Raw genomic sequence first — 13,998 nt, 5'->3', positions numbered from 1 at the left:
TTAAGAAGTCACATAATAACTTGCATGAACTCACTCTGTGAGCAATAATAGTGTTTAACATGATTTACGAATGACTACCTCATCTCTGTACCCCACACATACAATTATCTGTAAGGTCCGTCAGTCGACAGGTGAATTTCCAACACATATTCAACCACAAAGACCAGGGAGGATTTCCAATGCCTCGCATAGAAGAGCACCTATTGGTAGATCGCTTTTTTAAAAAGCAGACATTGATTATCCCTTTGAGAATGGTGAAGTTATTAATTACCCTTTGGATGTACACCCAATCACTACAAAGATACAGACATCCTACCTAACTCAGTTGCCGGAGAGGAAGGAAACCGCTCAGTGATTTCCCCATGAGGCCAATGGTGACTAAAACAGTTACAGAGTTTAATGGCTGTGATCGGAGAAAACTGAGGATGGATCAACAACATTGTAGTTACTCCACAATGCTGACCTAAAAGACAGTGTAAAAAGAAGGAAGCCTGTACAGAATAAAAATATTGCAAAACATTAATCTTGTTTGCAATAAGGCACTAAAGTAAAACTGCAAAAAATGTGGCAAAGAAACTAACTTTGTCCTGAATACAAAGCGTTATGTTTGGGGCAAATCTAACACAACACATCACTGAGAATCACTCTTCATATTTTCAAGCTGGTAGTGGCTGCATCATGTTATGGGCATGCTTGTTGTCGGCAAGGACTAGGGAGTTTTTTTTAATAAAAAATAAACGTAATATAACTAAGCACAGGAAAAATCCTAGAGGAATTCCTAGTTCAATCTGCTTTCCAACAGACACTGGGAGACTAATTCACCTTTCAGCCAGACAATAACCTAAAACACAAGGCCAAATATATGCTGGAGTTGCTTACCAAGATGTCATTGAATGTTCCTGAGTGGCCTAGTTACAGTTTTGACTTAAAATTGGCTTGAAAATCTATGGCAAGACTTGAAAATGGTTTTCTAGTAATGATCAACAACCAACTTGACAGAGCTTGAAGAATTTTTTAAATAATTATGTGCAAATATTGTACAATCCAGGTGTGCAAAGCTCTTAGAGACCCACCCAGAAAAACACACAGCTGTAATCGCTGCCGAAGGTTATTCTAACATGTATTGACTCAGGGGTGTGAATACTTATGCAAATTAGATATTTCTGTATTTCATTTGCAACACATTTGCAAAAATCTCTAAAAACATGTTTTCACTTTGTTATTATGGGGTATTGTGTGATGGAAAATATTTTTTTTTATTTCATTCATTTTGAATTCAGGCTGTAACACAACAAAGTGTGGAATAAGTCAAGGGGTATGAATACTTTCTAAAGGCACTGTATACTTAAAGCAATGTGTTCATTTTCTTAGAAAATCGTAAACACAGGAGGAGAAAACTCTTGAGGAGTAGAAAATTAATTTGTATTTAAGCAGGGCTAGTCTATTATTGTATTTTTTATTCATATATATATATATATATTTTTTTTATCAGATTCCAATCCAACCCCATGGACTCCAAGACTGGCCATCAAAGGGGCAGCACAGTATTTGTGTCAGGTCTCTGTATAGCAATAAGACGTCTAAATAAAAACAAAGATGTCAGGGGCCCATTAAATAAGTAGCAACATAAAGTGGAAATAAACAGACCAGATATGGCATACAGTGTAATTAATATGGTCCCATTACTTAAAAGAGGTCATGATAAGTTTTCATGATACAAATACAATTTGAAAAGCCATGCCTCTGCCAACATCTTTTTACTTTTATTATTTGTAACCGAGGTACAATTCTTCGCCCAATGTTTTCCTGACCAAATATAAATATTATTCTCAGCACTTTGCTACATTTCAAGTCATTCTGGGTGGAATGTTGTAATTTACATGATGCATGACTACATGATGCAATAATTGTGAAACATACTTTCTATCTTTCTTGCTAACTGATATGACATTATATCAATAATTGACAATAATAAAAAATATCATACATTTTGTACGCCAAGATCTTTAAAAAAAAAAGCAACAAAATGAATATGCATTGCCTGAGTTTCATGCAACATATTCTCTACCATTAATGCCTCTGCACAATTCATTTGTTCATGATATGTACTTTCCAGTGTTAAAGACGTGTATGAGGAAAACAAACCCAAAGACCTAATAACTACAAAAACTGACCATAACCTGAAACAATACAACAGAAAAGGACATAGGACTTGCATAGAATGAATAAATGTAGTTTTGAGATATATCAAGAGTTAACCTGCCCCCATCATAGATTCAGCACCTTAATATCAGTCTCCCTCCCTAGACTGGGAAGGATGGAGAGAGGAAGCCACTGCATTCTGTCCTCTTTGTCATTCCAAGCGAAAAGAGGAAATATGAATGCTAGTGTTTATAAGACCATTCTGTTTTTCCTTTTCTTTTTTTCATTAAATAATTCACATATTAAAATTTTAACTGTTGATTTGTGTGATGCTCTCACAGTCTTATTTTTCCTCTTAAACAACAGGAAATGTCAGCCAACCCATGGCTTTTTTCTTATGGGGAACACGTTCAGAGAACATTCAAGATCCTTTTTGTTTTGGAAATCTGGGTCTACAACAATCGGGAAAAAAGTATGAAATGTGTATATTGTTACTCCTGTATTGCAAAGAGAAAAACTGGTATAGTTACAGTTGAAGTCATTTGTTTTCTATGACAGGATGGACCACTGTCAGCCCAACAATCCTATAGACATCCAACAGGTGGTGTGGTACTGTAACAAGTCAAGGACAAAAAAACAATCCACTGCAAGGTCAAAGATCTTGGGCCCATTGAGTTACAGTAGCCAGATGGGGAAATCATTTCTATTATCTTATATTGTTTGTGGCTGTTATCACCTTTCAACATCATTTTTCTGGTACACTTGGTGTAAATGTCACAATTCCAAAGTGCCATGTGTTTCTCAAGTAATGTATTTTGGTCATGAAAAAAATTGTAAAATAAAAAGATGCACTTTCCAGATGAAGTAAAATATCTTTAGGGTGAACCATCTCATCCGTATAAAGTATTTGAGGGATTTAGGTTAGTGGTGTCATTTGCACATGCCTCTGTAACATTCCTGTTCTGGAGGGTACATCCATGGATAGATGCGCTGTGGAACTTGGAGCGGTTTCAGGTGGACGAAGTTTCCATAAGCCCCAACCATTACATTGATACGCCATGGAGGAGATGAGTGGTTATGGGTGTCACGTGACTGGTTCATGACCAATCAAATACTTTTTTTTTTAGAAACACTTAAAAGAAGATAATTGAGGACTCCACCTTTTAAGGTTTCCATAGAGCCTGGCTTGGCCATCACTAGTGAAGGCGGTGTTAGTACATTCAGGAGTACAATAGTATCACATACCTCTGGAAACATTGAGGAAGAGGTATAGTGGACTATGCCCTCTGATTGTCTCATTGACGAGGACTGAATAGGAGATGTTTAAGACATATAACACACTAGACGGTGATTGCATTTGAGTAATGAATGAAACTCCACTAGGTCAAAGGTGCAGGGGTTGATTTAGAACCATGTAAGAGAGTTACGAGCTTAGCTTTTGTTAAGCCCTCTTAGAGGTGTAATGTAAGAACACAGTATGGTCACAATCTTATGAATGACCTAAACTTGGAATATATGCCATCATTTTCTGTCTTTACAAAAATAGTATACTGAACAAAAATCTAAATGCAACATGTTACAATTTCAGCGATTTTACTGAGTTACAGTTCATATAAGTAAATCAGTCAATTGAAATAAATTGATTAGGCTCTAATCTATGGATTTCACATGACTAGGCAGGGGCACAGCCATGGGTGGGCCAGGGAATGCATAGGCCCGCCCACTTGGGAGCAGGCTTACCCACTGGGGAGCCAGACCCAGCAAATCAGAATTTATTTTCCCCACAAAAGGGCTTTATTACAGACAGAAATACCCATCAGTTTCATCAGCTGTCCAGGTGGCTGGTTTCAGACGATCTCACAGGTGATGAAGCCGGATGTGGAGGTCATGGGCTGGCGTGGTTACATGTGGTATGCAGTTGTGAAGCCGGTAGGACGTACTGCCAAATTCTCTAAGACGACGTTGGAGGCGGCTTATAGTAGAGAAATTAACATTAAATTCTCTGGCAACAGCTCTGGTGGACATTTCTGCAGTCAGCATGCCAATTGCACACTCCCTCAAAACTTGAGACATCTGTGGCATTGTGCTGTGTGACAAAACTGCACAATGTAGAGTGGCCTTTTATTGTCCCTAGCACAAGGTGCACCTGTGTAATGATCATGCTGTTTAATCAGCTTCTTGATATGCCACACTTGTCAGGTGGATGGATTATCTTGGCAAAGGAGTAATGCTCCCTTACAGGGATGTAAAAAAAATATTGCACAAAATTTGAGCGGAATAAGCTTTAAATGTAACATTTCGGGGATCTTTTATTTCAGCTCATGAAACATGGGACCAACACGTTACATGTTGCGTTTATATATTTGTTCAGTATACGTGTATATACACACATAGGGTTGAAACATGTAACATAGCTTGTGCTGGAATGAACTGAAGCTGATACATTCGTACTCAGATAATGCTAAACCCTGGCTAGTCACGGTCATTTGTGTGGTCTCTTAGGCTGCGTTTACACAGACAGCCCAATTCTGATCTTTTGACCAATCAGAACAGATCTTTTGCCAATAATTAGGCAAAAGATGAAAATTGGGCTGCCTGTGTAAATGCAGACTTAGTTCCTCTTTGTTGGACACTGGAATAAAAGATTTTTGTTCATTTCTTTAGATTTTAAATTTGAGAAAAATGTTGGGTTAACTACAATTAAAACATGTTAGCTGTTTCAACTTAAAAATATTAAACGTCTATCTTTAAATGTTAAGTTGTATGACTTATGTATATTAAATGCAAAGAATACTGACTTAACATAACTTAAAAAAGGTTTAAGGCAGCTGGCTAACTAAAATGTAGGAGTTACCTTGCTGCCTTAAAATGGTAAGTTATGTAAAATCAGGAAATATTTTAAAATTGAAACACTACACTTTTAAATTGCTTAATGAATGTTAGATATAATACGGTAACATCATTGAATGAAATTAGAATTTTGTTGCAAAAACTGAGAATAATTTAAATATTAGGCTATTTTACACTAAAACTAAAGGTGTTTACAGCTTTTGTACGTTCTACTGTTCCCTTTTTCTCCAATCAAAATAAGATTTAGGGCTTTCAAAATGCCCATTTTCATGAACTAACTACACAAAAATGTACTGAAAAATATACATTTGTACATTGACACAGGGAATGGTTAGGGAATGGTTATAGATTTTATTTACTTTACATTTAATCTGACCTATTCACAAATATGATCTTTCTTTTTGATTTAATCATTACAAATTGGGATTTAAAAAGTTATTCACAGTATTATTTCAGTATAATCAGGTGCTTAGGTTTCTACATGAGAAGAAACTGGAATGAATAAGGTTAAGAAACAAGCCACCACATTACTGGAATTTCATGGCTCAGTTAAAACCAAACAAGTCTAGGGTTGAAGTTTTGTGACAATTTTTTCTCTTTAATTCAGATGTATGCAGATTTGCAGAGTCTGTTATCTCCGTTATCTGTCGCCGGTTTCATAATGTTTCCTAGTCAGGTTCCCTAGCTCCTACTTCTTTGTTGTTCTCAGATTTAAAAGGATCTGATTGGTGTAACCAAAGGGATGGGATAGGACCTATGATTAGGGGACTGAAAAGTTAGTAGGCCGTTATATTACATTCGTATATTTAAATTACAAACATATATAAAGTCATTTTGTGCATTCAATTAGTCTTAGTGGTGTCAAGGCTTTTATACCTCACCTCATGGAATGGCTACATTCTATAAGCTACCTTACATAAGCGCAGTTGAGAGAGTACATTCCCTGTCACTTCTATTTAAGGTGGATTGAGCACCATCCTCCTCATCTGCTGATCTCAAACAGTCAAATTGTTGACTCAGTGTCACACAAGAAACTTTTAAATATCTGATACACAGAAGCCTAGTTAGGGAGCTGCTGAAAGCCACTCAGTGGTGCTTAGGGATCAAGACTGTAGAAGTAACATTCAAATCATTGTCTTTCACATTCCAAGGTATTAATGGCATCCCTTAATAATGGCCTTACAGGACCCTTATTATTGATTAGTTCAATGTGGTCATTACTTGCTCTGAGAATGACAAGCCAACAACTAGATGTCTCCATAGTAAAGGGACATTCAGCAACATTAGTGCCCTGCCTGTCTCGCTGTGTACATAGTGTGCGCTTTTTCGCCTTGTCTCCTGTTCTGGTTCTCTGGGGGTTGTTAAGGGGAAACCCCTTCATGTTGTATTTCTTCTGGGTTGTATCATGGGAATGATTAGAATGACATTGACAGGTATGACATGGGCCCGCTGGTGTACTTCCTGTTCCACAGTTCCAGACTGGCACTCCTGCGGCTGCCACCTGAAGAGCGCTTGCGTATTTTCTGCTCCCTGTTGTCCCATGTTGAAAAATCTTCCGATAGCCGAGAACTAGCGGGGCTGCTGGCTTCCTCCTCTGGCGTTGAATCCCCAGTGATCTCAATGCGGGGAGGGTCCATCAGGTTTATGAGGTTAAAGGGGGCTGGTTCCGGCTGGCACATGACAGACTTGTCCTCTGTGTTCTGCCTGACGAGCCCGCTGGTGCCAGCCTGGATGCCCACAGACACCCGGTCCCCGGTCTGTGTTGAGCTGTCACTGGCGCTCTCGCGGCACATCGTCCACATGTTGTAGCACTGGGTGAAGTTGAAAAAGTTGCTGTTGAAAGTTTTGAGTTCGCCGCACACGTCCCTGCGCAGCTCGGCCAGTTCGTAACGCATGGCCGAGATCTCGTCTTTCCACTGTATGTTGAAGGCGGCCACCATGTTGGCGGACTCTTTAAAGGCCTGGATGGCCTGAGGTACAGGGGGATCTGGGGCGGCTATGGAGGGGGCATCAGGGATCCGGTAGGCAGGAGGTGAGGTCGGGGGGACAGAGATGGCGGTTACAGTGGAGCTGGTGCTGTGCTGGCTGCGAGCTACAGCGTTCTCCCTCTCTAGGCGCTCCAACTCCTCATAGGCCGAGGAGCTGGCCCCGTCGTCGTCTTCTATCATGTCCTCGTTTAGCAAAGAAGTGCCTTCCAGCACATCATATCCCTCTGGAAGACAAATTTGAATATGCAAATAGAGGGACATTCAAAGGGAGGGAACAGCTGGAGTGTTATGTAATTGTAATGCCCAAATTTTCAAACCTAGAGTGGGCATACATATACCTACAATATGCATTCAGTATGTGAGTAAAATACCACAACTACCATATAATTCTAGTGGATATAAGAGATGAAATCATTGCATTGAGACCATGGAGTAGAAATGGTGTAGACTATTTGTTGATCGCTAATCTCCTGCGAATATCATTACCCTTTAATCAGATGATGCATTTGAGATTCCTTTCTCAGATCCATTTGTGATTCCTTTATCTGATCCATTTGTGATTCCTTTATCTGATCCATTTGTGATTGTTCAAACCCGAAAAGAGACCGTGTAAACTTAATGAAGAGGTGCCCTTCAGAAACTGAAGTGGTCTCTAGAATTGTTATGCTCTCTAACACAGCTCTGGTACACTAAAATGCGTAAAGGAATTATTCAACCAGGTACACTGAGCCATTTGAGTGATGCATTTTAACTCACATACTGTAGGCTTTTCGGTTTTTACACTGCCTTCTCACTCATTTCAATGAACATCTACCTTCCACAGTCTTTCCCTCTTTTCACCGCACTGCACCCTGGGAAGTGGAACCCTGTTGGTTCCTAATATAAACCATCATTACCAATCAGTTTCAAATTAAAAGACCATTCTCCGAATGAAATCATTAAAGCATGTTTCGTTAAAGAACGTTCCTAAGTGGTTTCCTATTGTTTCTTTTAGTTTTTTTTGTGGTGCAACAGAAAAGATGAAAAGGCAATGAAAGAATCACAACTCAAGTCATTGGGCCGAGAAGCAGTTATGAACCCTATTGAACATGTCAGGTCCCTCACCATGAGGTTGATAGGACATGTGGAATTTCCCCAGTGGCAGGTAAATTACCCCCCCCCCCCCATAGTGCTGCACCAGGGAATGGGCTGCAATCCCACAGTCAAAGACGGCTGATAACCTCTACGCCAAGGGTCAAACCCAGCCACATGTGGCCTTTACAGAGGTCGACTTTCATAAAATAAAATAAAAAACACAAAGCTACTGTAATACACTGTAATTGCTCTCACATTTTGACTGTTGACAGTGGCAATATGATAACATTCAGGGATATTGTATGGCTGTGCTATGAGCAGATGATGTATTAGACTGGGAAGTATAGCTTTATCATACAGTTACACCAATGATGCCCTTTTAGCTTAAAAATAGACACACTTCAAAACAACTCGCAAAAGCCAGCGAGGCACCATCATCACAAAGATGATTCTGGAATATTAATGCATATGAACAAGGAATTCAAGGCCTCAGAGTTTTGTGAGTTGTTCAGACCCCTGTTTGTTTCTCCTAGTATCTAAATGGGAATTGTCAATCCTGGTATCATATCAAAGTTATCGTTTATATGTATTGCTGAGAAGGCAGTGCAAAAACACACATACACATGTATGTGTGTTGACATCAAAATACCTGTGACAGGCATCACTGAAGTCTCCAGCTGTTCTGTCCCCCGTTATCCTTCAAGAGTTGCATGGCTGGTCAAATAGAGAGGGGGTGCTGCTCTTCTGCCCAATGGGGCATCATAGGATCCCTTCCCCACTCAAGGGCCCCGCTAGCCTTGACATGCTAGCATCTGGTTGGGAAGCGATTTAGAATTCAGATCTCTTTTTTTTATGTAAGTGAGTGGCAAGGCCAGTCAAATACTATGGATTATTTTAATTTAACTTCAAAGCCGCTATTCCCTTAAAAATGACACCAAATGGTTGATATTTTTGCAATATGGCTTGAGATGGAGCCAACAAGTCATAGCCAATTATTTCCCTGAGGCTCACTAGCACATCCTGTTCCATAGCCCAATTGGATATGACTGTATATGGAAGATAAAAAAAGTCCTTTAGAAATACAAATATATGCAGAAAATACTTGAATAACTGACAACCATTTCAGAGCCAATTTAGTGAGCCAATTGGGAAGCGGACAGAATTGGGACAGAGCTTATTGGGTGAAAGGAGTTCAGCAGGTAAGACGGTGGGATTGGAGGACACTCCTTGATCTGCAGGTCACATCGTAGGCTGAGGGATTCTGACTGTGCAACCCAATTGAGCATGACAAGATAAACAAAATAAAACTCCAGATTGTACAAGAAAACAAAGAAACCCCAAAAACTCAAACAAATACAGAGGGCTAGTACAACTGCTTACACGAGATGTGTTGAGAAATTAAAATCCAGGTCATAATATTGTCAAATGAAAAACGTAATATGAAATTATAGTATTTCAATAGGGTTCATAGCTTTACTCTTTCAGGCATACACCAAATGCACTAGGGCAATTAGTTTACGGAGGGAGCAGTGGTTCTGTTTACACAACGAACCAGATATGTTGATGTTGTGACAAAGATATTGTGTGTAAAATGTTGCACAAAACCTTGAAATCCCTGAATATTTAATATCAAAACTACAATTATTGCAACAAGTTCACTTGGAAGAGATGATTTGACATTCTTCTAAGAGGTCATCTAAATGTGAGATTTAGCTGAAAGAAAAATATTCTAATAAGGTGGGCCTAACGGGTAAAATAACTGTTGAACATGTTAGTGAGAGCGCCTTGTCAACTGATCAGTCAACTGATCAGTCTCACATGATTGCAAGAACTGCCTTCTGGTTGGTCTAACATCAGAAGTGATAAATCAGTTGCCAGTAAATATTACTCAAATCATATCTTCAAATGTGGTTTTATGCAACACAATACAGCAATATAGAAAAAATATGTATTTTACACGGTCTGAATTACCTTTACTAGTAAGTTCCTTTGTGCAACCAGTACCATATCTGAGTTTGTTGACTTACCGTATGTCGGTTACAAGATGCTGTCTTGTTTTCTGTAGGCTTATAAGTCAAGATCAGTTAGAGACGCTAGTGCCCTCAACATCTATTCAGGGACCTTGAAGACAGTTTCACTGCTTAGTTTAACTCTTCCCATCTAATCAGGGACCTTGAAGACAGTTTCACTGGTTAGTTTAACTCTTCCCATCTAATCAGGGACCTTGAAGACAGTTTCACTGCTTAGTTTAACTCTTCCCATCTAATCAGGGACCTGGCACACCACATAGGTTCCATTAATTATCAGGTAGAACAGAAAACCAGCTGGCTCCAGACCTCAAAGGATAAGATTTGAATACCCTTGTGCTAGTGTAATGAACTTGTCAAACAAAGCATGGAAGGGGAGGCTGAAGACCTCTCTGGAGCAGACTATGAACCCTCCTAACACTCTATAGAGGTCTATAGACCCTCTCTCCAACCACTGGTTTGTTTAACACTTAATCCTTCCCTACACGACTCACACTCTACACACAACACATATACCACTGAGATTCACATGCTTAGAACAGGGCATGTTCCTCTTGCACATGCCAAGTGCTGTGAGTGTGACTGTAGTGTGTTGATGTGGTATGGTGCATTGTGGGTATGACTTCTCATTGGGCTAATATGAATGAGGCCCCTCCCACCCTCTACTACGGGTTCAGCTTTGCCACCGCCACACGTGACAAATCAGGAAGCCTGGGTCATGATGCATCGTTCGTGCAACGTAGCGCACTTGCAAGCAAATTTCCTCGGAACACTCAGGATATGCAGAGGCAAGACAAACAAGACACACAACAATGACAAGTAGCCAAAAAGAAATGACCGGAATCATACAACCAAGCATCTCTCAAAGCTGAAGGGTACCCCACTGTACATATGTAGGTATGTTAAGGATGTACGCATGTTATAGAATGTATGAGGAGTATGTTTTCTAGGCCTTCTCTCGTTTGGGGGGGATTTTGTGATGCATACTGTTACCTGTTGTGGATCTGAGAGTTGAAGTGACAGTGGAGGATGTCATTGAAGGCAAGCAGTCGTCGTCTTGGGAATACCCAGCCTGAATTGCACGCAGGTAACTGTGGCTTCGAGTGCGGAACGAGCCAGGCAGGTCCAAAGCCTCCATGGCCTGGGATTCTACTTCGCTAAAAACGGACTCGCAAACTGACTCAAACTGGCCATTGACCTCAGTCTCACTCACCTGAGAGACAAAAACAGGAATAGCAGTCCTTAATTTTTCCTCTTCCTTTCTGTTTTTCACTTTGACTCTTCCCCTTAGTACAGTAAATATGAAGGAGTGTTAGCAGGAAAAAAGGGCACTGGCAATTCCGAACTTAAAAAAAACAACTTTGCATCAAAATCTTTGTTTTCTTAAAAAAACCAAGCAGATAAAACAACCAAATGAAAAGAGCAAAAACAATGCATCATTTGGTATACCATTTACAGTATGTACTATCCCAAGTCATCATCATTGACATACATACCACAGGAGGTTGGTGGCACCTTAAGTGGAGACAACGGCTTGTGGTAATGACTGGAGCATAATAAGTGGAATGTAATCAAATACATCAAACACATGGTTTCCAGGTGTTTGATGCCATTCCATTTGCTCCGTTTCAGCCATTATTATGAGCCGTTTTCCCCTCGGCAGCCTCCTGTGATATTTTTATTTTTATTGAACCTTTATTTAACTAGGCAAGTCAGTGAAGAACAAATTCTTATTTACAATGACGGCCTACCCTGGCCAAACCCTCCCCTAACCCGGACAACTCTGGGCCAATTGTGCGCCGCCCTATGGGACTCCTGATCACGGCCGGATGTGATGCAGCCTGAGATCGAACCAAGGTCTGTAGCGAGATGCAGTGCCACTTGGGAGCCTTATACATACGTTACTACTGGGGAAATGGGAAAGCAGAAGTCCTTACAAGAACCTATTCAAAAGTAGAAATTACAGTGCAACACAGTACAAACAACATGCGGAATATCAATGTTGTGAATATATACAGTATATCTCCATCGCAATGCATCCAACGTAACGGCAGGCAGGAAGCTATACTAACAACATCATCTGTGTGAGGGGAGTTTTTAAATAGCACCACAAAGTTGGTTGAGAATGAGATATTGTGCCAAACGTGTATCAAAATTAATCTTGTTTATATTACGCAGTGCATAAAAGCCTGCTACTTAATAACATAATAAAAATGACTAGGTATATTAAATCATTGTAACACACAATGTATCGTGTACCTAATATGCAGCAAATATGGATAAAAACAAAGCTTTTTACTGATCAAACATCAAACATTGTCTAGACTGACTGAGCAGTTTAAAACAACATCCTAGTACTGTGTAGGAACTTCCGTAACGGGTAACTTGAACTTGTAATGAGATAAATATAGAAAATAACATATGTATGGTGCTGCTTGTTGATGCAATGTCACCAATAACACAAATGGTTTCACATGGATCATTTTGAAAACCGCAAAATATGTCAACAGTTTGTCAATTACAACTTAAACAATCAAAAAGCCCTATCTCTCAAACAATAATGCCTGAACAAGCATCTACCATCTCAATGAGAGGGGATCTAGTGGTGACTAATATGTTTCTATAAGTAAATGTATGATTATTGTGATTAATGCCACCCCTTTAGCAAACAACAGACGGTCCCAGCCACACTGCCCACATGGTGGCCGTCTACTGTATCTCCTCCTCCTCCTCCTCCAGGACTCCTGGTGGCATCTACTGTATCTCTTCTTCCTCCTCCTTCTTCTCCTCCTCCACCTCCTCTGCCTCCACCTCCACCTCCTCCACCTCCTACTCCACCTCCTCCATCTCCTCTTCCACCTCCTCCTCCACCTCCACCTCCTCCACCTCCTACTCCACCTCCACCTCCTCCACCTCCTCTTCCACCTCCTCCTCCACCTCCACCTCCTCCACCTCCTACTCCACCTCCACCTCCTCCACCTCCTCTTCCACCTCCTCCTCCACCTCCTCCACCTCCTACTCCACCTCCACCTCCTACTCCAAGGCTCCTGGTGGCGTCTACTGTATCTCTCCTTCCTCATCCTCCTCCTCCTCTTCCAGGGCTCCTGGTGACATCTACTGTTTCTCTCCTTCCTCCTCCTTCTCCTCCTCCTCCTCTTCCAGGGCTCCTGGTGGCATCTACTGTATCTCTCCTTCCTCCTCCTCCCCCGGGTCTCCTGGTGTTCCCCTTGTAAGGATCCTGTGTGGGACTCACCTGGCTTACGCAGCTGGCCTGACTGAGGGTGCTGACCGCCCGCATGTAGCTCTGGTTCCGGGAGCGGAACTGAGGTCCCAGGGGTACATGGTGTTGGGGGTAGTTGAAGGCTGGGTCCAGGGTGACACTGGGATGGGGCCGCATCATGTCTCGGGTGGTTTGTAAGTGGTAGCTCTGGCTGAATGGAGAGATAGAGAGACAAATATGAGAGGTATTGTCAGTCAGACATCCCTTTATCTCTTGTGGAATGGCTATGTAAAAATAATCGGGCATCTGACTAAATTATGCACTATTTTAGTTCTGGGTTAACTGAGATTAGACATCTCTGGCAATTTTTTTGGACCTAAGCTCCAAACTATTTCATATAGAGTTAAACAGGTAACCTAGCTAACATGCAGTAGGCCTACTGCTGTATCCAGGTTTGTGTTGTGTTGTTGTGTGACCGGCAGCAAAAGTGACTCATCCTCTGACAACCGCAGCCTTATTACGATCAACTCCGAACTACGATGACAAGTGCATTACTCGCAAATCCCAAAACACTGTTGACTCACTAGCCCCACAATTACAATTTGTCAACTCACCTATAGCTCCCAATAGTACAACAATATAAGCAAATCAAATGTTATTTGTGACATGCGTAAACAACAGGTGTAGACTAACAGTG

At 40.8% G+C, this 13,998-nt stretch overlaps 1 protein-coding gene across 1 annotated transcript in view; it reads right to left on the bottom strand.

Annotated features, from left to right (window-relative positions):
* LOC115175637 (disks large-associated protein 2) overlaps positions 1-13,998 on the bottom strand; it is a gene marked incomplete at its 5' end in the record, with an annotated part of 191,923 nt that overhangs the window by 17,224 nt on the left and 160,701 nt on the right. Inside the window, 2 exons of the mRNA XM_029738938.1 lie at positions 11,075-11,294; positions 13,335-13,512. Coding sequence (XP_029594798.1) covers positions 11,075-11,294; positions 13,335-13,512 — 398 coding nt within the window. The remainder of the gene's footprint in view (positions 1-11,074; positions 11,295-13,334; positions 13,513-13,998) is intronic.

The sequence above is a fragment of the Salmo trutta genome, chromosome 1, assembly GCF_901001165.1.
Source record: "Salmo trutta chromosome 1, fSalTru1.1, whole genome shotgun sequence".
Classification (NCBI taxonomy): Eukaryota; Metazoa; Chordata; class Actinopteri; order Salmoniformes; family Salmonidae; genus Salmo; species Salmo trutta.
This window is presented reverse-complemented; position numbering and strand designations above follow the sequence as displayed.